At 50.2% G+C, this 23041-nt stretch overlaps 1 protein-coding gene and 1 non-coding gene across 2 annotated transcripts; both read right to left on the bottom strand.

Annotated features, from left to right (window-relative positions):
- Nucleotides 1–1170: 1170 nt before the first annotated feature.
- LOC135174225 (zinc finger protein 528-like) lies at nucleotides 1171–21303 on the bottom strand. The gene is made up of 5 exons (XM_064141440.1): nucleotides 21206–21303; nucleotides 13864–14848; nucleotides 6042–6144; nucleotides 3742–3905; nucleotides 1171–3293 (listed from the first exon to the last, which is right to left on the bottom strand). The coding sequence occupies exons 1-5, from the start codon at nucleotides 21301–21303 to the stop codon at nucleotides 2169–2171; spliced, it is 2475 nt and encodes an 824-aa protein (XP_063997510.1). The 3' UTR covers nucleotides 1171–2168.
- On the bottom strand, nucleotides 8642–8712 carry TRNAG-GCC (transfer RNA glycine (anticodon GCC)). Its single transcript has one exon. It is a non-coding gene; the product is annotated as a tRNA-Gly (tRNA).
- Nucleotides 21304–23041: the final 1738 nt, after the last annotated feature.

Genomic DNA, 23041 nt, shown 5'->3' with positions numbered 1-23041 from the left:
ACAAGGAGAGAGAGAGAAGGGGGAAAAGAGATAAAGAGAATGATGGAGAAGGAGAGAAGCAGCAGGGAAGGAAAAGAGTAGTCTACAACTACCTGAAGGGTGGTTGTGGCCAGGAGGAGGTTGCTCTCTTCTCTCAGGTGGCCAGCACCAGAACGAGAGGACACAGCCTCAGGCTGCACCAGGGGAAATTTAGGCTCGAGGTGAGGAGAAAGTTCTTCACTGAGAGAGTCATTAGGTACTGGAACGGGCTGCCCGGGGAGGTGGTGAAGTCGCAGTCCCAAGGCAAGATTGGACGTGGCACTTGGTGCCATGGTCTAGCCTTGAGCTCTGTGGTAAAGGGTTGGACTTGATGATCTGTGAGGTCTCTTCCAATCCTGATGATACTGTGATATTACCCTCAGTCGTAGATTGGGAAGAGAGAGAGTTGGGTGTGTGGCCCAGGGATGATCTCCTGTGGAGTTCGTCAGGGGTTTTTCTGTTGGAGGACAGCTCTGGTGGTGCTGCTAGCAGTGGTGCAGCTCTGGTGGTCCACCCTTGGTAGTCTGGTGGAGGTGCACCCTTTTGGCAGGCATTGCTCCTGTCTTTTATAGTTTTTTAAATCAGTGTCCAGGTGCAGCTCCTCAGGGAATCTTCCTGTGTATTCTCATGCATCTGCAGGGGTCTGGTGGCAGCACTGGGGGAGGGCCTCTGCCCCCCCCCTGCGCTGTGCCTGTCCATACCCCAAATACACATTAGTCTTTTCTCTTGGGGTAGCTGACATTAAGATGTACACATCCTGGGCATTCAAGCCAGGCTGAGGTCCAGGAATTTCCAAGGCACTGTCTGTTGATTTGCACCCTTGAGCTTTCGGCCAAGCACCTACTCTGAGTGCTGAAGTTAACAAAGGCAATCTTCATCTTTGTTGATTAAGGAGAGACTATGCAATCTTTACTTTATCTTTGTTGATGGACAAGAGAGAGGATTTAGACTCTCACAGTGGGGGGATGTCAGTTTTGAGGGATAAATCAGGTGCGTACACACCCATGCACACAGCATGGGCAGCCAAAAGGAGGAGCTGGGAGCTGCAGCAGGGCAGCTCTGACATAATAGCTGTAATAGTTAGTGCAAAGACAAACTACCTGCTGTCCTAACACAAAAATCAAGGGAAGAAGAACACACACAGCTCAGGGCTGAGATAAAGAGATAAGAGTTTAATGGAACATGAGATATCATAAGCACAATGCCTAATTACCTTAGCTAATAATCTAATTAATCTAACACAATGCAGCAGTACCTTAGCTCAGCCTACTTACAGAAGCAGTGCAGTGGAAAACACAAAAAAAAAAAAAAAAATCCAAGAGCATAAAACAGAGCCCCAAACCCAGCAGCTCCCTGACTGCCACTCTTTTCACCACCAGGTCTGCAGAAGAGAGCCCACACCCAATGAACAAGAACCAGCAACTGCAACAGGAAGCCTCCTATGCTGAAATATGAACTTTGAGCCACATCACACTTTCATGACACAGTAGTCAGCACTTTCATTTCTGCAACTGCCATGGCTGCAGCAGGCTGTGAAGAACAGCAGCAGCTTCAACTCAAGCAGACATGTGCCAGGTGATGCCAGCTCAGATACAAAAGCTAAGTGACAGAAGGCAGTGTGGGGACAGTTGTTGATGGCCTCTGCCCTTTGCAGCAGCTGCTGTGTGTACGGGAGTCTGCTTCCTGGCAGTGACCAAAACATCATCTGGCATGGTGGGCAGCAGAGAATAACATCTTCGTATGCTTCTAGTTCCCTTCATAGCCTTGGCCGCTGCTTTGCATTTGTAAAACTGCATCTATCTTGTTCCAGGCTGCCTGTGATACTTGCCCCTCTCCCCTCTCCACCTAAGAAGGGCAGTGACAGAGCAGCTTTGGGGTGCATTTGGCCCCCAGACAAGGCCAGACCACCACAGGCACTTTCAAAACTTGCCCTGCACAATTCCATGAGGCCCAGGGCTTCTGATGAGCTTTGTACGAGCTCAGCAGTAGATCCAATTTCTTCCAGCAGGCCTGAAGCAGGACAGGGGTTGTTTCCTACTGGAGCCCCCAGTCTCTGAGAAATGCAGGTCAAAATGAGGGGATTTTGGTTCCATCTGCTGGAAAGACCCTCGTGGGGTGGTCCCAATAACCCCAACAGACCCAGGGTGGGTCTATTTGTGACTGTTCCCTAGTGTGGTCTGGTCAGCGGCATGGCTGAGGCAGTGCCGGGCAAGACTGGAGCAGCTCTTCAACTTCTTGCCACAGTCAGCACAGCTGTAGGGCTTCTCACCACTGTGGGCACTACGGTGCGTGATGAGAGAGGACTTCCGAGCGAAACTCTTGCTGCAGTCACTGCAGGTGAAAGGCTTCTCACCAGTGTGGATGCGACGGTGCTTGATGAGAGAGGACTTGCGAGCGAAACTCTTGCTGCAGTCACCACAGGTGTGTGGCTTATCGACAGTGTGTGTGCATTGGTGGAGATTAAGAGCGCATTTCTGCCTGAAGCTCTCGCCACAGTCAGTGCAGGTGAAGGGCTTATTCCCGGCATGCCTGCGGCGGTGGAGTGTGAAGGTGGAACTGTAGGTGAAACTCCTGCCACAGTCAGTGCAGCTGTAAGGCTTCTCACTGCTGTGGATGAGGCGATGTCGGAGCAGTCTGTAGCTCAAGGTGAAACTCTTGCCACACTCTTCACAGGGGAACAGATTCTCTCTGGTGTGGATCCGGCGGTGGTTTTTGAGGGTAGAGATGCGGCTGAAGGTCTTGCCACAGTCAGGGCAGGAAACCTTCTCACCAGTGTGTGTGAGGCGATGTTGGGTGAAGGTTGAATGCTGGGTGAAGCTCTTGCTGCAGTCAGCACAGGTGAAGGGCTTCTCACCAGTATGTGTGCGCTGGTGGATGATGAGGGCAGACTTGTAGCTGAAGCTCTGGCCACAGTCAGCACAGGTGAAGGGCCTCTCACCAGTGTGTGTGTGCTTGTGGACAGCGAGGGACGATCTGCAACTGAAGCTTTTGTCACACTCAGAACAGGGGAACAGCTTCTCTCTGGTGCGGATGTGGCATTGCCTCTCCTCTTCATCATTTTGGTCATCTTCATCATTTTTCTCCTCGTTCTCACAGTCAGCACTGTCATAGTCATCATTCTCCTCATCATCGTCACCCTTCATGTTGTTCTCTTCCTTGGAGCTGCACTTTGGCTGCTCCATCTTGTTCTCTGGCTGCTGCTGCTTCTTGTCCCAGCTCTTGTCCAGGTCTTTCTGTGAGGACATGCTGGTGGGAGAAGAGGTCACTGTCCTACCCTGGGAAACAGAGAAGCACCTGAGCCCAGGAGATGAAACACAGAGATCCTACCTGGCTCATGACAGCCCCTGACACCCCCAGTGCCTCCCAACACCCAATGCTCAGCTGGAGCAAGGAATGGAGATGGGCTCTCAAACCCCCAGTTCTTGCCATGGTGAGGGGTCAGACCTCTAATACCTGTGGTGTGAACCCAGCTTTGGCAGGATGGTTCCTGGCCCAGGCCCTATCTTTCAATCTCTCCTGGCTCCGTGAACTAAGGTGGCAGCACTGACCCAGCAAGGCCAAAACGCCTCCAGCTCTCTCTTGAACACTCTCCACATCTCAATCCTGACTTCCACCTCCTGCCATACAATTCACCCCTACCTGCCTTGGGGTCCCCCTGACTGCCACCACAGCTGATGTCCCTCAGAGCCCACAGAGCTGTGAAATGGTGGTGGGCAGAAGCACCTGGAGGAGGTTAGATGCCCCACAGATCAGCAATAAGCTGGATTCCTGCTGGCATCCCAATCTAGCTTTTCTCCCTGTTGGGCTGTTCCAAGGGGCACATCTGCAAACTCTGCACTTCCCCAGCCTAGAGAGGCAGGGCTGATGGAGAGAGAGTGACACAGCACCTGCCAGAGAGAAGCAAAGGGCTCAGAGGAGAAGACTGAACTCCAAGGTGTGGCTCATCATGGCTCAGGACCATGCAGCAGAGCTGGGCCTTACTGGGGACAGCTCCCAAGCCCAGTAGCATGGCCACAGCAGACAGGTAGGGCTGATAGAGGTCCAAAGAAGTAGACACTCACCTCCTTGCTCAGCACACAACCCCTTGACCATCTGCACTCACACTGTGCCCCTCAAGAGTCCCAAGGGCCCCAACAAGGTTTCAGGGCTGACTTAGAGCCCCACCATGACTCAGCAGAAGCCTCTGGGTGAAGGCCCAGAGGAAAATACCCTGAGAACAAGTTGGATCACAGATCACAGGATGTCAGGGATTGGAAGGGACCCAAAGAGATCATCAAGTCCAACCTCCCTGTCAGAGCAGGACCATATAATCTAGCTCAGGTCACAGAGGAACACATCCAGACAGGACTTGTATGTCTCCAGAGAAGGAAACTCCACAGCCTCTTTGGGGAGCCTGTTCCAGTGCTCTGTGACCCTTACAGTAAAGAAGCTTCCCTTTGTGTTGAGGTGGAACCTCTTGTGCTGCAACTTATATCCATTGCTCCTTGTCCTATGACAGGAAGTGAGCAGAGCCTGTCCTCCCCTCCTGACACAGCCCTCAGATATTTATAAACATTTATGAAATCCCCTCTCAGTCTTCTCTTCTCCAGATTAAGCAGCCCCAGGCCCCTCAGCCTTTCCTTATCCTGCAGTGCTCCAGTTCCCTAATCATGCTCGTAGCCCTCCACTGTACCCTCTCCAGCAGATCTCTGTGCCTCTTAAACTGGGAAGCCCAAAATTGAACACAGTAGGAACCCAAGTGCAGCCTTATGGGAGAGAAAGAGGAGGAGGAGGAAGATATGAGGAGGTGGCAGAAGGCAGAAGAGTACAAAAACAACGAGGACAAGAAGGAGGAGAATGACTCTGCAGTGGCCCTGTCTGTATGCTCATGTGCAGGCAGAGCTTCTCACCAAGCTCAAAGAGAGTGAAGCACCACTAACCTTCCCCTGGTACCCAACCATTTGTGTTCAAATCCCTTCCAAAATGCTTAAAGAGGCTTAAAATAAACTGAAAGAAATCATCAAAATCTCTTCAAAACTTGTCCAAAATCCTTAAAATGGCATTAAAAACTCTTAAAAATTCCTAAAAAAACCCCTAATTCTAAAGAGGTTTTAGTCAGTCTCTAGGCTCATTTTTGTGTTTGACACTTAAAAAATGCTTAAAAAGGCTTAGAGCTGCAGCAAAAGTCATCAACTCACTTCAAAAATCCTAAAGACCCCCAAACACTCATTGAAATAATTTCAAAACTCCTACAAGTGTCTAAAGCCACTCAAACATGCATCAAAATCTTCTTTTCAAGAGCACTGGAGAGATTTTAATCAGTTACAGGTTTTACAAACTCTTCAAACATGCCTGAAAAACACCAAAATCTCTTCAAAAGCACTTCAGAAGTCATTAACAAATGGAGAGATTTTAATGACTTTCTGGCCTTCCACATGCTTCAAAAACACTTAAGGAGGCTTAAAACAGCCTCAGAAATCATCAGTATATCTTTAAAAAAGAACCCAAACCTAAAATAATCAGAATTTCTTCAAAAGCCATTGAAATTATTCAGAAGTCCTGAAAAATAATTTTGGTGATATTTTAATTAATTTATTGGTTTCTGCTGGTGTTCAACATCTACCTAAAATGCTTGAGAAGGCTTTACACCACCTCAAAAATCACCAAAATATCTTCAAAACCAGTTCAAAAGTCTTCAATTCATTAAAAAGCCACAAAACCTCTTTAAACTAAATTGGAAGAGATTTCAGTGAGTTTCCATGCTTAAGTGTTCAACATCCTTCAAAGCAACATAAAAATATTTAAAACTGCCTGGAAAAAAGAGGTAAATCACCAAAATCTCTGCAAAATTCCTCAAATGTCACTAAGGTCTCTTCAAAACTCTGACAAGTGCTTTTGTAGAGATTTTCAGGAGTTTCTGGGCTTCTTTAAGCATACAGCAGCCCTGAAAAATCTTTCAGGAGGCTTAGAAATGCATTAAAAATCAACAACATCTCTTTAAAGCTCTGAAATCTCCCTAAAATCTGATTAAAATATTTCCAAACCTTTTAGTTCTTCCAACCACCAACGGCACCGTAAGCTCTGGGCTTCAAGATTGTTGGAGAGATTTTCAGGAGTTTTTGGGTTCTTCAAACTCTTCAAATATGCCTGAAAAATCATCAAAATACCTTCAAAACTCCTCAAAGCATCTTCAAAAGTCAATAAATCCCTTAAAAACTGTGCAAAAACACCTGCAATGTCATGAATATCTCTTAACAGCTCTTACCAATTCTGAAGAGATTCCAGTCAGTTTCTAGGCTTATTTCTACATTAGACACTCTTCAGAAATGCTTAGAATGGTTTCAAACTGTCCTAGAAGCCATCATCCTCTCTTCAAAACTCTTAAGGCCCTAACTGAAACACGCTACAGACTTAGTAAAGGCACTAGAAAAACTCAGCAGGTGCTGCAGAGACCTGTACCCAAGGGAAAGAGGAAATAACAATGAAAACCTGTGGTGGAAAGGCCAAACAGCACTAAAGAAGTCCCAAAAGGAGTCCTCAAATATGTCCAGGCCAGTATTCCCCGCTCCCCGAGCCCAGGGAATGTGGAAAAGGGACAAAAGGGCAGAGTAGAGGAGGAGAAAAACCTCCGTGGACCTGCTGGCCACACTCTCCAAAAGTGCCATTGTCGCTCTTGGCCACAAGGGCACATGACTGGCACATGCAGAACTTGCTGTCCACCAGGACTCCAAGGTCTTTCTCCAAAGAGCTGCTTTCCAGCAGGGCATATTTTGCTTGTGTTTACATATTGTGCTAAACAGGGAGCAGGCACCAGGTAGATGCTCACCTTGGGGCAGGCTCCTGCCTCCCATCAAATTAGGGTCACTGCCATTCCACTGGCTGATGGCTTTAGTTTCTGTGTGTTTTCTATAGCCAAATCAGATCTCACACAAATGATACAATCAAGCCAAAGCTGCAAACATGGTTGTTGTGGTAGGCCCAAAATAAGCTTATACATGTCCTGCCTTGCCTAGGCATGTTTTTCTGCTCCACCAGAGAGGCAATCATGGGAAACAGACACAAAAGAACCTGGCGCCACTGAGTCTGGCCTGCCCAGAGTCCTGTGGTGTAAGGTACACACACTTAGCTTGTGCCTGCCTAGTGCAAGGCCTGTGCTTTTACCAAATTAGGGAAAAGCAAGCCTGTGGCTTTGCCTAATATGGTATGGTTTGGCTAACGGCCATCCTGATTGGCTATGCTGTGTCCAAAGGGCAGTTAATCTTGGCCCATGTTGATAAAAGGAGATAGGCAGGTGACCAACCTGCTTTTGCTTCCCTGCTCTTTGCCTGCTCTCTCTGCTGTGCCCAGCCCTGCTGCTATTGCATGCTGCCTTATTGCTTGCCTGGTAAACTCCATTGCCACGAGTTACCAGGAGCAGATCCTGGATGCCTGCATGCGATCAGCCTGTGTGGCCAGCTGACATTGTGCTGAGACTGCACCACATCTGCCTCTGCACCTGCAGGTCCTGCTTAGAATTCCTGGACATATACACAGATGGTCAAGAAGAAGCCAGGAGACAAGGTCAGAGATTGTCTGCGTCCTGTCCCCAGAAGCTGGGAAGATTCAAGCCTCAATGTCCAACAAGACAGAGTCCCCTGAAAGCATCTGGGCACTGTCTGGACTGTGGCTAGCCCCTGAGAGGGTAATAATAATAATCTGTGAGTAAATGCCCCATGCCTCTTTGTAATTCTCTCCTGCCTTCTGCCGTAGAGCAGAAGGAGCTTGAGCCCAGCTACTGGGCAAGCAGCACATTGACCACAAGCAGCATTTGACCATGGAACTTTCTCTTGAAGTTCAATTAATGTTGATACATTTTGCTGGTTGTATTAGATGTAGATATGATCCAGAGAATGTTTCCATGACCGTGTAAGAACCAAAACACTATCAAAATTAGTGGTGGGGGGTGGCAGAGCTCTGAATAGCAAAATTAATAAACAACATTAATTTTGGAAAATATCATCTCCCACCAATTAATTTCCCCTCCACAACAATGGTGTCTTGACACTTTGTGCCTTGGCACTTTTGTGCCTTTGTCTACCCAGAATTCTGCCATGCCTCAGTTTACCCAGGAGAAGCACAAGTGCCTGGCGCATCGTCCATAAGCTAAGACATTGTGGCCGTTTGAGCTGATCCTCCAGCTCAGACATAGGGGAGAGATGAACATTCCAGGGATAGGCCACATAAATGGCAACAATAGATAAATTAATATAATTTCATTGGAGCATCAAGAACTTAATGTCTAGAAGCACAGTTTGTTCTCCCCCTTCTCCCGCTGGCTTCAGCTGCTTCAGCTTCGCCTATCTTCCCCGGCTGCTGTTTTGGCTACTGCTGCTTCTGCTGCTTCGCCGCCGCTTGGCCCCTCCCCCATCTCCCTTAAGGTTATTGTATTGTTTTTTTCCCCTTCCTTCCTTCTCTAGTTATTATCTCTCTTTACATTGTTATACTTATACTATAAGAAAATACAATTTCATCTTTCCCTGACTTTCAAAAAAGAAGGGTTTTGTGTTGTGCTGAGTCCACTTCTCCCCGGGGGGGGAACCTCCCCCAACCCGGGACATGAATTTCTTGGCGCTTTGTCCACACCGAGACTTCTCTCCTTCTCAGATGCATTGGCCAGGACTCGAACCTGGGCCTCCCGCACGGCAAGCGAGAATTCTACCACTGAGCCACCAACACATCCCCCCTTGGGGAATCGAACCTGGGTCTCCCACATGGCAGGCGAGAATTCTACCACTGCACCACAACACAGAACCCTGGTAGGATTCCAGCCTGTGGTGCAGAGGTCCATGAGTTCAATTCCCGGTGGGTACCTTGCTCATTGTTATTCTTTTTTGAAAGTCAGGGAAAGATGAAATTGTATTTTCTTATAGTATAAGTATAACAATGTAAAGAGAGATAATAACTAGAGAAGGAAGGAAGGGAAAAAAACAATACAATAACCTTAAGGGAGATGGGGGAGGGGCCAAGCGGCGGCGAAGCAGCAGAAGCAGCAGTAGCCAAAACAGCAGCCGGGGAAGACAGGTGAAGCTGAAGCAGCTGAAGCCAGCGGGAGAAGGGGGAGAACAAACTGTGCTTCTAGACATTAAGTTCTTGATGCTCCAATGAAATTATATTAATTTATCTATTGTTGCCATTTATGTGGCCTATCCCTGGAATGTTCATCTCTCCCCTATGTCTGAGCTGGAGGATCAGCTCAAACGGCCACAGACATCATTGCCGAACACTGGCCAGACCCACACCAGTCCTGACGCCTTGATAGGAACCCTGCTGGCAGGCTAACAGCTGCCCAGACCAGGCAGGAAGGGGCAAGCCTAGGTGAGCCTGGTGCCCTCAGGGAGCTGTACTGCTGCAAGCAGGCAGCTGCAGTCTTGGGAGCCATAAGATACTTCCAGTGCCTGCTCCACCCCCACAGCATCAGGGCAACCAAGAGAGGTGACAGCACCCTGGGAACCAGGAGAAACCCCAGTGGGAGCCAGCACCACTTTATTTTGTGTTTAAATTGCATTCTCAGGACTGTAAGCACAGCCCTGGAAAGATTCCAGAGATATTAAACCTGTGAGGAAACATTTTCTATAAAGCCTCTCTGTAAAAGGTCTTTGCTTAACTCTGCACCTTGGACCTTGTGGCTGCTGCTGGTTGGCAGTATGGTTCCTTCAGAGTCTCCCCCTAGAGGGAAAGCAGCTTATTGTGCTGCAGGAGAGTCCTCCCAGGTTAAATCCTTGGTTTTGCTAAAATTGTTTGCAGTTGTTCAATCCTGCCCTATGCACTGCACATATCCTGCAAATATCTTGCACAACAGAGCACAACAATCTTGTAAATAAGCTAAGGCAATATTTGTATATTAATAATAATGAATAATTTTATTATCGTATCTGCCTTATTCATAATTTAATGATTTCATAGCCAAACCTAAGCACTGAGCAGCAGAGATCAGCCCTTGGACCTTCTGCATCACCATCCAGCAAGAACAACCAAGCAAAATGAACTCAAGCCTGCCACCCCAAAACCCACAAGCAGCTATCTCTGAGCCAACCTGTCTCTGGCACAAGAGTGGGAGGACTTTTTAGGAGAGGTGAAAAGCCAACCAAGCTGTGGAAGAGCTGCCTGCATGTCAAATGAACCTGAGCTCTTCCCTGACTAGTTCCCACACAGACACAGGAGTCACTGCAAGAGGGTACAACTCTTTGAAAAAAGAACACCATCTCTCCCACCAGAGAGCCACCCCTAATTAATTCCACATCAGCTGGCCTATTATCCCTTACAATATCTGCATCTTAGAATGCCTCCTAGCACTATCCGAATCGCCCTGACACACCCCCCCGCCCCCCCCAACCTGGGCCTTCTATTTCTCTTCACCACAGCCAGCCTAGCAGTGTTCTCCATCCTGCTATCAGGCTGAGCCTCCAGCTCAAAACAGGCTTTAACTGGCACACTCTGAGCAGTGACACAAACTATCTCCTACAAGGTACCTCCTGCCATCATTCTCCTACCCACAATTATACTGTGGGAACTACACATTAAACACAGGAACCTCTTTGCCTTCTCCTCTCTGCCCAACTCCTCCTATCACAGGCTGCATCTCCACACTGCCAAAACAAACTGCGCTGTGCTCGCCCCTACAGAAGGACAATCAGAGTTCAGTGTCTGGCTCCAACATCGAGCAGGCCTCAGGGCCACAGAGCTTATTGCTCCTAGCTGAATATGCTAACATTGTACCAAAAAACACACTAACTGCCATCTCATTCCTTGATCCAAGCACTCCAAACCTCTTATCAGAACCATTTCCAAACACCTTAGCCACACAAGGCCTTTTCCTCTCCTCAGAGCTCTCATCAATCTGTGCCTTGTCTCCATGATTTGGCTATGACCAACTTACCTCCTAGGAAAAGGTTTCCCACTGTCAGCACTGCCATTATGCCTGGGACAAACAAGCAACCCAGCTCCTGGGCAGGCTACCTCCTTATTTAAGGAAATGTGCATGAACCCAAAGGGTCACTCTGATAAAGCCAACACAGAGCCACAGCAGCCCTCTCATGTCCTACACAGCAAAGCAGGGCCTTAGAAAAGCAGCAACCAAACCTACAAAGAGGTCAAAGCCTCTGTAGCTCCTTTATATCACTTCCTGGTTGGGTCAGCTAGCAAAGCTACCAGGCCCACACCCCAAAAATGATGGTTCAGCCATTCCTCTACTAATGAATCCCTGAGCAAAACTCATCACATCTCTGAGCCTCCCCCTGGGAACAACCACTGCCATCACAAGCAGCCCCTGAGCAATAGCCTGAACCAGGCTAGAAATGAACACTCTTGCCCACAGCCCCAGCACCTCAAAATCCCACCACCCACCAGCCAGGCCAAAAAGAAAGACTGCCTAGTGCAGGCAGCTGCCTCTGCCACAATCCCCTTCTCAAGCAGAATGAACGTGTGGGCCACAGGACAGGGAGATATTGTTCAGTTAACTAATCCAGCATCCTGCCTCTTGCTGACAGCAGCAGTCGCCACAGAGCTCAGCCCCAAAAGCTCTCCAGGGCTCACCACTAACTGCAGCTCTTCTCCTGTCAATCAGAATAAAATTCCCACCGAGCACCATTCTGCCTGCCACATCCAACTCCCTCAACCCCACACTATTAACATCTATTGCCTCGGCAGCTTTAGGAGGCTCAACAGGCCTCAACCCAAAGCACAGCTGAAAGATCCCAGCCTCCTCCTCTATTTCTAACCTAGGCTCAATAACCACGATTGGCACTGGCAGCCCTAAATTCACTCTGTTAACCTTCTGCCTCTACACCCTAGTAACCACCACCATAATCCTCACCTTGAATACAACCAATCCTCTAAAGCTATCAACAAGAACCTTGTGAACAAAACCCCTCACACCCAACACGACCCTCACACTCACCCTGTTACCCCCAGCCACACTCCCACCACTCACCAGACACAATGGCTCAGCATGCATGAACCTAACAAACAAAAAACAGCCACAGCAGACTTAACCATTCCTCTCCTGCCCCCACAAACCTTCCCCTTCTACCTCTGCCTTACCTTCTACTCAACAGTCGAACTTCTAATCTCCACTTGCCACACCAAACAATGGCACACCAGTGAACATCACAAACCTGAATCACCATCCCAGCTTCTCTACCAATCCTCCTGATGCTGCTCTCCCCTATAATCCTGACCGCTATCTAGAAGCTCAGGACAGCCTTAAATGAAAGGCTCCAAACCTATGACAACACTAACCCAGCCACCCACAGCATGACTATGGATTAGATGCAGCTGCCAACCCCCTAGGAACAGCATCCAATAGGGCACAGCAGCTCCTGCTTGTTCTTTCTCCAAGGTCTGAGACTCAAAAGGCTGTTGCTGGAAATTCAACCACAGGAGTCCCCTTAAACCACTCCTCCTTAAGCTCCCCTACCCCCCAGACACCACAGCACTGCACTCCTCTGCTTCTGTTCTCTGGGCATGTCTGCACTGCATTATTTACACCACACAAGCAACACGGACTCGAGGACAAAGGCCCTGCTGTACCCATATCAGAGATGTGCACTATGCCAAGAGCAGCTCTTACTAACCCCAGCCCGAATTCCAGAGAATGATTAAGGTTATGCTTCCAGGAGCCAGTGGAGGATCTCACTGCAGCGCTTGGACTGGACGACCATTGGAGGTCCCTTCCAAACCATTCTATCTTCTATGCCATTAGGCTCTGTGAGACTTCAAAACCCTTCACAACGCCTCAAAAGGTTTGAAAGTACTTGCAGAATCATCAACGCTGTTGAAAGAGTGGGCACAGCAGACCCCCACAGCAAGGCTCTGGGGGGCACAGAGGGCTCTGATGCCACCACCCCCAGCACAGCCAAACCATCCCACAGCTGCCATCGGTCCCAGGCGCTCCCAAGCTCACGCTCAGCACAGACCCGCCACCCACGCCCGGCAACCCCACCAAAGCCAGCCCACGGCCCGGGATGGGCTCCCCCCCCCGCCCGGCCCTCAGCCCAGCGCTGCCCTGCAGCACAGCATCCGCCCGGCCCCTGCCGCCACAAAGCCTCCAAACCCCCAGGGCTCGGCGGGGACACGAAGCCCCCACGGCAGCCTCTGCCGCAAGCCAGCTCCACGCTGCCCACGACCGCTCCTGCCCACAGCAGCCCCCACGGCGCCGCTCACAGCTCAGCTCTGCCGCCAGGCCAGCAGGCAGCAGAGGGGCCAGGGCCAGGCACACAGCGCCAGGGCAGCCCCCGCAGGGCACCAATGGGCTCCGCTTGCTCACACAGCAGCGGCCACAGGGGGCCTGCAGCTGCCCCGAGCAGGGCCAGCGAGCAGCAAAGCGGCACAAGGAACCCCTTGAAAACACCCACCCCTGCCCGGCCCCACCCGTGGCAACACAGCCGCACTCAGCCCTCCCACGGCACCGCACACACACCCCCTGCACACCTCTGCCGGCCCCCACACACACCCCCACGGACACACGGACACAGCTCCCCACACCGACCCCAGCGCCGCACCCCCCCACAGCTCCCCACGGCCTGCCCACGGCCGCACGCAGCTCCCCACGCTCACACCCCCCGCACACACCCGCACGCAGCCCTCTCACAGCCCCAGCGCTGCCCACTCCAACCCTCACGCCCCTCACCCACACAACCGCCGCACAGAGGCTCCCCCACACCCACCCACTCCCACAGCGCAAACCTCCACGCACCCAGCGCACCCCGACAGGCCCCACGGACCCTCCGCACCCCCAACCCCCACAGAGCCCTCCCCAGCTCCAGCACACGGCCCCCAGGCCCCGGGCGTTCCGATCCCCCCTCAGCCACAGCGCTGCCCTCTCCCCACCTGGCAGCCGGCCCAAAGGCGGCGCAGAGCAGAGGCCGAGGCCGAGGCAGAGCCCAGCGCAGGCTGGCGGCAGCAGCACCAATGGCGCCCGCGGGCGCCAGGGGCAGCTCCTGGGCGCCGGGGCGGAGCTGCCGAGCTCCTGCGGCTCCCCTTGGCTGCCGCCGCTCCGCTGCGGGCGGCACTTCCTCTCCGGCCCCAGCTCCGCCGCCGCTGCGCTGGGACGCGCCGCGCGCAAGGGCAGGCTCCGCTGCGGGGCTTCTGCTGCAGCGCTCTCTGCCCGCCCAGGCCGCCGGGAGCCTGCCGGGGCCGGCGCTTGGCAGCTGCCTGCGCGCTGAGCTGCGCCTCGGCCTCCTGCTCTGCGCCGCCTTTGTCTGCTCGGGGCGGTAAGGGAAGCTGCGGGGGGCAGCCTGGGGCTGGGCTTGCGATCCCCGGGGCTGAGGGGTTTGTGCTGGGCTGGGGGCTAGGGAGGGGCTGCTGGGGGCGGCTGTGGAGCTGGGGGTCGGGAGGGTGCGTGGGGTGCAGGGGGCTCCGTTGGGGTGCCGGAGGGTTTGTGGGGTTGGGGGGTGTGGGGCTGGGGGAAGCCTCTGTGGGGCTGGGCGGAGAAGCTGTGGGGGCTGGGCAGGGGCGGCTGTGGGGAGGGCATCTGTGGGGTTCTGCAGGGGTGGTCTGTGGGGCTGGGGCCGGCCCCGGTGGGGCTCGCAGGGGGGGTTGTGATTCCGGATTGGGATCCCTTGGGGCTGAGGGGCGTCTGTGGGCCGGGGCTGGGATCCTGTGGGGCTGTGGGGCGGCTGCTGGCAGTTTGGAGCTGTTCCTGCTGCTGAGGAGCTTTGGCTCAGGGCAGTGGCTGAGAGCTCTGCTGCTGCCGGGCTGGGTTGGCGCAGAGATCTTGCTTCGGTTTAGGCCTTTTGAGTGACCTTTAAAAGAGATCTTGGTTGGTTTAGGAACTCGGTAATGGTTGTTGGACACTTTTCGATCATTTCCAGGCCTTTTACATGATTCTCAGAGAGATTTTCAAAGTTTTACATCAGTTCCTAAGGAGGTTTAAGACTCTTAAAGGCTGTTGATGACTTCTAGGGCAGATTCAAACCTTGGTGAGTCTGTTTGGAGAGTGTCCAAGAGATCAATGAGCCTCTAGAGAGTCACGAAAAGCTCTTCAGAATTAGTTGTTGTGACTGGTTGAGAGTTGCTCAGGAGATTTGAAGGACACTGCAGGGATTCTGGGTCAGCCCTGAAGGGATTTGTTGACTTCTGAAGCTGTTTGCAGGAGTTTTGAAGGCATTTTGATGGTTTTTGAGGTGTACTTGGGGAACACAAAATCCCTTAAAATCTCTGCAGCACTCTGCAGAAGAGATCTCAATGCATCCTTGGGTGATTTTAGGAAGTTCTAGGAGAGTTTAAAATATATTAATGATATTTTAGAGGCCTTTAAGAGACTTACAGAGATGTTGATGATTTTTAATGCAGTTTTCAGCCTTCCAAGGGTGTGGAAGGCTTAAAGCAGCCCAGAAAGTCATTAAAGTCTCTGCAGAAGGAGTTTGAAGAGCTCTGGAGAGAGTTTATGAACTTCTGGAGAGTATTTAAGAGTTCTGGAGAGACTTTGGTGGTTTCTTTGCCTCTTTTAGACATTTTCAAGTGTTTCTGGACCAGGAGCACCGAGAGCCGCACTGGGACACTGGGAGCTACAAATGGAGCCAACTGGGAGCAGTGGGAGCTGCACTGGGACACTGGAAACTATAAATGGAGCCAACTGGGAGCAGTGGGAGCTGTGCTGGGACACTGGGAGATATAAATGGAGCCAACGGGAGCAGTGGGAGCTGCAGTGGGACACTGGGATCTATAAATGGAGCCATCTGGGAGCAGTGGGAGCTTGTCACGGACGGGAAAGTTTGTTGGGGGGGGAGGTTTGGGGGAAATGATATGCGAGGCCGATGTTTATAAAAGGTATAAATGATTTAATATTATATACACTAGCAATCCCCTTCCCCAAACTCATTTACAATTATCCCACGTAAGTTCTTTATATGCGGTTTGCGAATTAAATCACAGAATGATTTATGTACAAGAAATCAGGAATTTAGCAACAGTTTATAAAAGAATTTAGAAAGAGAGTTTGTGGCTTGAAAATGCCAGGATTTAGGGAGAGAGTCTGTGATTTTTTTTTAGAGAGTTCACTGAAGCTTGAGAGATTATTCAGCCTTTAAATTAAGTTCTTGTCAGTTACTCACTGTTCAAATGTAGTTCAGAAAAGTTTCAAAGTCTTTATGAATTTTAAGGCGCGTTGTCCGAGGCTCCACGGGTCCGCTCGAGCTGAATGCTGACTCCCGGGGCTCGTAAGGATCGGGCCCCTGCCTGGAACGGTGCCGTCTCGAGCTGGTTGTTTGCGGTGCGAATGCCGCGTGTGTGTGCGTGTGTGATCAGCGATCAGGGTATCGAGCAAAAGAGGTGCAAGTAGAGCAGGGTAGAGAGCGAGGGGCTCAGTTAAGTTAAGGTGCAAGTGAGTATATTTTTTATAGTACTTTAGAAGAGATGTGTTCAGCCAACTCAGGCAGACTTGCGTTAGCTTTACGGATTGGTACAAAGTTGTAATCAACCTATACAATTGGCTAATTCTCACCAAAAACAACTTATGGAACCACCCAGGCGTCAGCCCCCAGCAGATGTTTGTCGGGTGGTCACCATGTCTGAGAATTCGAGCCTTTTTTCCAAAACATAGCCATGTTTATGTCTTTTGTTTCTCTGAGGGAGAGATTCTCCCAAGGCCTGTACCTCTGCTGGTACAACAGCTACGTCAGTGCAAGCAGATAGAAAATACTGTTTTGACTTTTTCGATGGAAGGTCTCTGAGCCACAATTTTGTGTATAAATGAAAATTCTGCAATGGGGCAAAAGGGCTCTGCTCCCTTCCATGACAGAGCTGTACTGGGACACTGGGATCTATAAATGGAGCCACCTGGGAGCACTGGGGGCAAAGAGGAGTTTAACTTGTGCAGAGTTTTTAAGCCTTGTGGAGAGATTTTGGTGATTTTTTCAGGCTCAGCACTCCCAGTTCCTCTCCAGTGCCCCCAGAGTGCCTCCCAGTCTGGCTCCCAGTGCTCCCAGTTCCCTGTCAGCTCAGCATGTAACCATTCTGAAGTGTTTCTGAAGGAGGTTGCACAGTTACAGAGGCCTGGACACTGCCACCATTCTCTGTAAAAGCAGCTTTGAGAGGTTGTCACAGGTTTTGATGACTTGGAATGAGCTCCAAGCACTTTTGGAAGATACTTTGACTTTTTTTAGGTGTTTTTAAGCTTCCTGAAGCATTTTGGAAGGGTATTGGAGGCCTAAAGCAGCCCAGGAAGTCACTGAAATCTCTACCAAATGATTTTTAAGGACTTCAAAGAGATTTTTGTGCCTTCTGAAGAAGTTTTCAATCTACTTTGGTGGTGGTTTCATTTTTTTTTCAGGCATGTTGGAAGAGTTTGGCAAACCCAGGAGTCACTGAAATCTCTGCAGTGCTCTCAAGAGACTTGAATTGGCCTTTAGGTGGGTTTAGGACCTTGGTGGCAGCACTGGGAGCCATAGTGGGACACTGGGAGGGGACTGGGGGCCTGCCCTGGCAGCACTGGAGGCCAAACTGAGTTTTTATGATAATTGAGTGAATTTTCCAGAGTTTCTGATGAGTTCTGTAAGGATTTTGTTGATTCTTTTTTTCAGGCAGTGATTCAGCCACACAGTGGCACAGAGAGGGGCACTGCAGACTCATTCTCCTCCTTCTTGTCCTCAGCCTGCTTTTCCTCCTCTTCCTCCTTGTCCTCTTCATTGTCCTCTTCTGCCTCATCATCTTTTTCCTCCTCTCCCTTGAGGCTGCACTTAGAATCATAGAATGGTTTGGGTTGGAAGGGACCTGCAAAGCTCATCCAGTCCAAGCCCCTGCAGCCAGCAGGGACATCCTCCACTAGATCAGGCTGCCCAGAGCCCTGTCGAGCCTCACCTTGACCATCTCCAGGCATAGGACCTCAACTCCCTCCCAGGGCAGCCTGTTGCAGTGTTCCAGCACCCTCGTGGTGCAGAACTTGTTCCTCCCATCCAATCTCAATCTGCTCTGCCCTGGTTTGCAGCCATTTCCCTCATCCTGTCCCTGCAGGCCTTTGCACACAGTCTCTCTGCAGCCTTCTTGTTTCCCCTTCAGGTACTGGAAGGTCACTATTAGGTCTCTGCAGATCCTTCTCTTCTCCAGGCAGAACACCCCCAGCTCCCTCAGCCTGTCCTCATAGCAGAGGTTCCCCAGCCCCCGGTTCATTTCCGTGGCCTCCTCTGGACCCTCTCCATCAGGTCCATGTCCTTGCTGTGTGGAAGGTTCCAGAGCTGGAGGCAGCAGTGCAGGTGAGGTCTCAGCAGAGCACAGTGGCACAATCTCCTCTCTCCATCTGCTTTTGGTGCAGCCCAGGCTGCCACTGGCCTCTGGGCTGCAGGCTCACACTGCCTGCTCATGTCCAGCTGCTTCTGCCCAAGGTCCCCAAGTGCTTTCCTTCAGGGTTGCTTTCTCTTGGTCCTCCCCCAGCAGAGCCCAAGCAGGCACTTGGGGGTCCTACTCACACACCCCACTCCACACCCCATGGCAGGTGTCACCTGAGCTCTCTCTCTGTTCCACTTCATCTGTGCCTGCATGAGGAGGCTGCAGGGTCCCTCTCCACCCCTCTGCTGTAACCCCTCTTTGGCTTGTTGCTGATTCTTTCAGCCCTCCAGCTCCTCCTGGCCTCTAGTCTCAGGACCTTCCATTTTAATCCTGCTCTAAGCCCAGTTCCTTAGATGCTTCTTCAGCCACAACCTATTCCTTTCTTTTTCCTTTTCCAGCTGCAGTAGCAGTGGAGGTGAGGGACACAGGACCCTGGTACAGCAAAGCCACAGGGACATGGATGGACTGGGAATGGAGTGGGGAACTTGTCTGCTCAGAAAGGGGGCAGCATCAAGGCTTGTGAAGAGTTTTTAAGATGTTCTCATGGACTCTCAGGAGTTTCTCAACACTGTTGAAGGGATTTTTTTTTCACTTTGAAAGATAAATAAACCCTGAAACTCAGCCAAGTCTCTTCAGAATGAGTTTTTGAATCGTTGATGTTTTTAAGAGATTTTGTTGACATTTCAAGAGGTTTTGAATGGATTTGTTTACTTTGAGGATGTTTTGAGGAATATTTGAAGAATTTTGTGAAGACAAAACCTCCTTAAAATTTCTCCAGCACTCTGTAAAGGAGATTTTAATGTAGCTTTAGATGGCTCTAGGAACTTAAGGGAAATTTGAAACAATTGTGATGAGATTTTTTTTGGGCCTTGAATTGGTTCAAAGAGGTGTTGATGAGTCTTAATGAAGTTTGAAGCCTGTTGAAGCCTTTTCCAAGGTTGTTGAAGCCTTGAAAGCAGCCCTGGAAGTCATGAAAATCTCTACAGCATTAGTTTGAAGAGCTTTGAAGAGAGTTTGTTAACTGTCTCATGGTTTTCCAAAGTCATGAAGAGATTTTGGTGATTTTTTTTCCCCAGGCAGTTTTGAGTATTTCCACGTGCTTTAAAAAAGTGCAGACCAGATAAAGAGGCCTAGAGACTCCCAGAAACCTCTGAAGTTGTTCTCTAGAGTTTTGAAAAGCTTTTAATGACTTGAAGATGTTTTTTGATAGTTTTCAGGTGGTTTTAAGCCTTGTTAAGCATTTTTAAGTGTTGAGCACTTAAAGTGGCCTCAAAACTCATTGAAATCTCTTCAGAAGGAGTTTTTAGAAGTTTTGGAGGTATTTTAATGACTTCTGAATAGATCTTGGTTATTTTTAGGTGATTTTTGAAGAGACTTCAGGGACAAAGAAGTTGTTTCAGTGTTTTATGTGTCTTTAATGAGTTCTGAATAGATGTTGATGTTTTTTAAGGCAGCTTTAAGACTCCTTTGTAATTTTTGAAGGATGTGGAAAGCTTAAAAAAACAGGAAGTCATTACAGTACCTACAAAATCAGTTTTAAGAGGTTCAAAGATAATTGAATTCCTTTTGAAGAGTTTTTAAAGACACTTTGGTGGTTTTTCAGGCATCTTTGAAGGGTTTGGCAAACCCAGAACTCATTAAAATCTCTCTAATGCTCTTAAAGAAATTTTAATGCACCTTTAGGTGGTTTCAGAAACTTCTTAAGAGATTTTATATATTTAAATGAAAAATGTTCAGCCTTTAAGAGGTTTAAAGAGATGTTGGTGATTTGGGGGGCAGTTGTAAACTGTTTTAAGCCTTTTTGAACAGTGTCAAACACATGAAAAAGGCTAGAAAGTTACTGAAATCTCTTCAGAATGAGTTTTAGAGTTTTCAAAGGGTTTTTAAGGCATTTTGATGAGTTTTGAAGAGATGTTGATGATTTTTTTCCCCACTTGATTTTAAGGCTGTGTAAGCCTTTTGGAAGGCTTTTGAACACAGATAGTCTGGTATCATGGTGACGACCCTGGTGCTGCACTGGCTTTGAACTGGGTGGGAATCTCTGCCTGCACATGGGCACTGATTCAGCCACTGAAAGACACAGAGAATGCCACTGCAGATTCATGCTCCTCTAATTCTTTTCCTTGTCCTCATATTTGTTGTCCTCCTCCTCTTCCTCTCCCTTTAGGCTGCACTTCAGCTCCTACAACTTGTTCTCCAGGGTATTCTAATCTGGGGCACTTCTGTTGGGCCATGCTGGGGCTGTAGGTCAGCCCTGGGTCCTTGGTGGAGCCCTGGGAACTCTAGGGGGGGGACTCAGAGTGAGTGCAGATGGAGCAATGGATGGACAGATGGAGGGTGAAGGCTGCAGTGGTGGCCAATGTGTAGGTCTGCCCCTAATAACAGAGGGTTGAACTGGTCTCTACTTTTGCAATTGCTGGAAGCTTGTGAAGTACCTAAATTCATTAAGCATGATTGTATGGGGGAAAGGAGGGGGAAGAGGGGAGGGCACTCTATAAATTCTATAAATTGTCATTGGGTCTACCAAATTTATAAGAGTCTCTGGGAACCTGCATTTGAACCCAAGACAATTTATTTGGCGCCCAACGTGGGGCTAGGTAGAAAGAATTCTTTCAGAGAAGATTTGGAAGTTAAAAAAAAAATGGATATTCTGAAAGTCTTAATCATTCACGCTTTTGCATGGCTGTTGTGGGGCTGGCTGTTAAAGTTTATAAGTTACCATGTCTTCTGGATTGTCATTGATATGCTCTGGGAATATTCTAAGCATTTGCCTGCCCGAGTCTATGCCTATTTCCTGAATTCTGTTGGTAATATCACTGTGTTTAGAAATGTTTCTGGAACATGGAATCAATCTGAGTATATGCATTGGAACACAGAAGCTCCAGATATTTTGGGGGAGAAATGGTACTGGATAGCTGTTATTTCACTGTGTGTAAATGTGGGTTTGGGAATTAACAAGGTAGCTGTGAACTTAGACACGTGGAAATATCGAGTGGGCGCCGCCATTAGGGTGCTTAGGGGGAGGGGTGGCCCTCACTGCCCGAGCTGCAGCTGCGGGGGATGGGCGACAGGTCAGAGCGGTCCGACGGGTCAGGCAGCCCCGAGCGCAGGCACCGCCCCTAGCGCGGCTCCGCCCCGAACTCCGCCTCCGGTCCCGCCCAGGGCAGCCCCCCGGACCCTGCCCCCTCAGCCCAGCCCCCTTCACCTGGCGCCAATTACCACGTGGCCAGCAAGATCAAACGCAAACCCTCCCGCAGATACCGATCCAGGGCAAGGGACCTCTTCGGGAACCAGCACCCCCCAGCAACAGCAACCAGCTGGAAATGGACCTGATAATGGAGTGATCCTTATCAGCTCCACGCCCAGAAAGGAAATCAGGCACACAAGGCAGGAGTATGCAAGGGCAAACGGACAGTCCCTTTTAGCCTGGCTTTTGAAATGCTGGGATGCAGGAGCAGAAACCGTGGACCTAGATCAGAGGGAGGCAAAGCAGCTGGGATCCTTGTCGAGGGATGGAGGTGTGGATAAGGAGCTGGGAAGGCTCGATAGTACCCACTCACTTTGGGCCAGGCTTCTGATAGCTGTGAGGTACAGGTACCCGACTAAGGATGACATGATTTTCCATCCCCTTAGATGGACAGATATGGAACAGGGGATCTCATACCTGAGGCAAATGGCGGTTCAAGAGATAATTTATGGAGCCGACCAGATGCCCTCGGACCCTGATGATGTCCGCATGAAGCCAGCCCTCTTAAAGAAACTGACCCAGTGTGCCCCTTCTATATATGCCCCCACATTGGGAGCACTGCTGCTGGGCAGAGACCCCAACAACCTTCCCACAATCAGGGAGTTTGTGAATGACCTAAGACAGTTTGAAGACAGTTCGTCGAGGAAAACCTTAATTGCCACTGTAGAGACCCTCACCCAAGAAATGAACGAGCTGAAAGCCTCTTTCTCTGAAATGCAGAAGGCAGAGGATGACTGCTCTTCACCTTCAGAATGGGTGCAAGTCTCAGCTGTAAGGAACACACGCCGCCGTGCTCCTCCTCCTCCCGGCAGGAGACCAGCCCAGAGCAGACAGGGTACACACAGGGGGTCACTCTGGAGAACACTGTGTGACCATGGGGAAAACATGGACAGATGGCATGGCCAGCCCACCTCAGCTCTATGGGCCAGGGTAAGGGAACTGCAGGGGACAAACACGGGGAATAACTCTTCCAGAAGAGGGGTTGCCCCAGTGTCCCGCAGGCAGCCCTCTCGCCCAAGGGGTGGTGAAGCCAGTAACTCAGGTCCGTGTGCCTCATGCAGTCACACTGCTCAGAATTAGAGGTGCCCTGTCTCCAGCCAGGCGGAGGCCAGGGATAACAGAGTATATTGGGACGTGTTTGTGAAATGGCCTGGCACTTCTGAAGCCGAGAAGTACAGAGCGTTGGTAGACACCGGTGCCCAATGCACTCTGATCCCCTCCAGCCACAGGGGGACAGAAACTGTTACAATTGCAGGAGTCACAGGGGGGTCTCAGGAGTTGACTGTGCTGCAGGCTGAGATAAGCCTCACCGGGAATGTGTGGGAGAAGCACTCCATAGTAACTGGCCCTGATGCACCTTGCATCCTGGGGATCGACTTTCTCCGGGAAGGGTACTTTAAAGATCCGAAAGGGAACAAGTGGGCTTTTGGCATAGCAGCTGTAGAGACTGCAGACAAAGAGCAGCTGTCTATTATGCCTGGCTTGTCAGATGACCCT

The sequence above is a fragment of the Pogoniulus pusillus genome, unplaced genomic scaffold (assembly GCF_015220805.1).
Source record: "Pogoniulus pusillus isolate bPogPus1 unplaced genomic scaffold, bPogPus1.pri scaffold_50_arrow_ctg1A, whole genome shotgun sequence".
Lineage (NCBI taxonomy): Eukaryota > Metazoa > Chordata > Aves > Piciformes > Lybiidae > Pogoniulus > Pogoniulus pusillus.
This window is presented reverse-complemented; position numbering and strand designations above follow the sequence as displayed.